We start from the raw sequence: 1,963 nt of genomic DNA, 5'->3' as shown, positions 1-1,963 counted from the left end.
GAATTCCACAGCTTAAAAGTATTTTATATATTACTTAAACTGATAACTGTTCAAATAGCATTTTTGGCTTATCCTCTTGTGTTCAGTTTAACAGGGAGCAGCAGAGGGTCTGCACTTGGTTCAGTAACTTTGCCAAGCCAATTTGTTTTGATGTGCTTGGATCATTCACTGTGTGGTTCCATTGCCTATGGAAACAATATGTAGTGTGCCTGACTCGCTCTACCTTCATATAATGTGTGTTGTAGTTATCAGTTTAAGAATCAGTGCACTGTATTTTACTTTCCTATAGCATTTCTGTATCATATTTCTCATTTCCTAGTTTTTAATTTGAATTTTAAAGTAAAGTGATATTTTTCTTAGCAATTTCCAGGTCATTTTATGGCATTAGTACAATGTAATTGCAATTCTGCAGCCTTTAATCAGATTATTGTGTAGAAATCTGAAAGTTAATGAATCAAACTCATGGATTCTGCATCACAGTCACCCTAAATTAACTAATTGTTTGTTTATAGTTACCCAACTTGCCTGTTTATATCAGATTCTCTTGTAACTAAAACAAGCTTAATATAATCTAATTACTTCAAAACCTAAGGAAATATGCTGAAATTTGAGTTGAGTACCTTTTTGAGTTTGCCAAACTTACTCTTAATTTTCCCAATGTCTAAGTTTAAGCAAATGAAATTTTAATCAACTTGGATCTATAAGAGATATACATGATAAAGAAGCTTCTAGTTATACAAAGTGCTATTGTATTGTTTAATATCAAGAAATTTATACGCGTTCTAGATAAAAATACTAGAGAAATTAAAAATTTGGTACTGGAATTTTTTGCATAGTATCGCTTCTATAAGTATTAGTATTAATGAAACAGATTTATTGGCATTTAGTGCTTGGTTAACCCATTCACAATGGGAGTCCATAGCGCCATACTGGGGTGTGAGTGAAGTCAGCTGCTTAAGGAAAGAGCAAGAAGCGCTGGAACAATAAAATGACCTAGCTCTCTATGCTTTTGGCTGTGGCTTAATTGATTCTTTAGATAATGAGGCCAAAAAGAGGCATTAAGCCTACTATTGAGGGCCCAGTTATTGCAGCCAGGACCATACAAGCACCCGAATGTTTAGTGTGTACAACTGGAGTAGGCTTAACCTCACATGATGTAACACTGTCATCCCAGCATGAGTGATTGTCTGTCATGATGTGATAGAATGCCATCCCATTGTGAATAGGTTAACATAATTTGCTCTCTCTCATATTTTACATAATGGGGAAAGCACTAGAGAAGAGAAATTTGATACTTCATTATTTTATCAGTATAGTGTTCATAAGTACAGTACTTGATTGACCTAATTTTCTTTCCCTCTCTCTCTCTCTGAATATTGTTAAAATGTATCATAGAGTAATAGAAGTTTTCATTGCTCAGGTTACCCTGTTGATGGCCAGAAGCCTCCACCCTACACACAGGAATACCAGCCTAATGCTCCACCGTCCTAGTTGCAATGTGCAGCTCGTTCCTACCTAGCTCCTTTATAGGGTGACATAGCTTGAGGAAAGGTATATTGGTATACTCTATGAGAAAAATTACTATAATTGCTAAAGACCTTGATAAATTGGTTTCACAATGCTTAAAGCAGTAAACAGTTTTGCTTGCTTGGGGAGGAATAGCATATGATATGTGATATTCATTGGGTATCATGTGGTAATGTAATCTGGATTTATTCTTTAACTGTTTACAGATTACATCAGTAGATAGTAAGTACACAGGATACAGATGTAACCTGTAATCTGTAACCATTTTCCTGTAGCAAAATCATGTTTTTTATTGTGAAGGTATTTATCTACCTCTTGAAACTGCTCCAAGCTCTCTAAACTCTCACATAAAAGCTAAATTCTCTCAGCACTATTTAGATAATCAGTGTACACAAGAAGCACAGACTACTGTAACATAAAAAGCTTAAAAGGTAGA

The 1,963-nt window shown here is 34.8% G+C and overlaps 1 protein-coding gene and 1 long non-coding RNA gene across 8 annotated transcripts in view; one reads left to right on the top strand and one right to left on the bottom strand.

Annotated features, from left to right (window-relative positions):
* LOC119591975 overlaps positions 1-1,963 on the bottom strand; it is a 47,801-nt gene that overhangs the window by 17,103 nt on the left and 28,735 nt on the right. The gene's annotated exons all lie outside the window — the stretch shown is intronic.
* LOC119591973 (DNA-directed RNA polymerase II subunit RPB1-like) overlaps positions 1-1,963 on the top strand; it is a gene marked incomplete at its 3' end in the record, with an annotated part of 21,999 nt that extends 20,036 nt beyond the window's left edge. For all 7 annotated transcript variants that reach the window (XM_037940733.1, XM_037940728.1, XM_037940732.1 and 4 more), the window contains 1 exon segment: positions 1,421-1,963. In XM_037940733.1, the coding sequence (XP_037796661.1) occupies positions 1,421-1,491 (71 nt within the window).

This window comes from Penaeus monodon, chromosome 29, assembly GCF_015228065.2.
Source record: "Penaeus monodon isolate SGIC_2016 chromosome 29, NSTDA_Pmon_1, whole genome shotgun sequence".
Taxonomy (NCBI): Eukaryota; Metazoa; Arthropoda; class Malacostraca; order Decapoda; family Penaeidae; genus Penaeus; species Penaeus monodon.
This window is presented reverse-complemented; position numbering and strand designations above follow the sequence as displayed.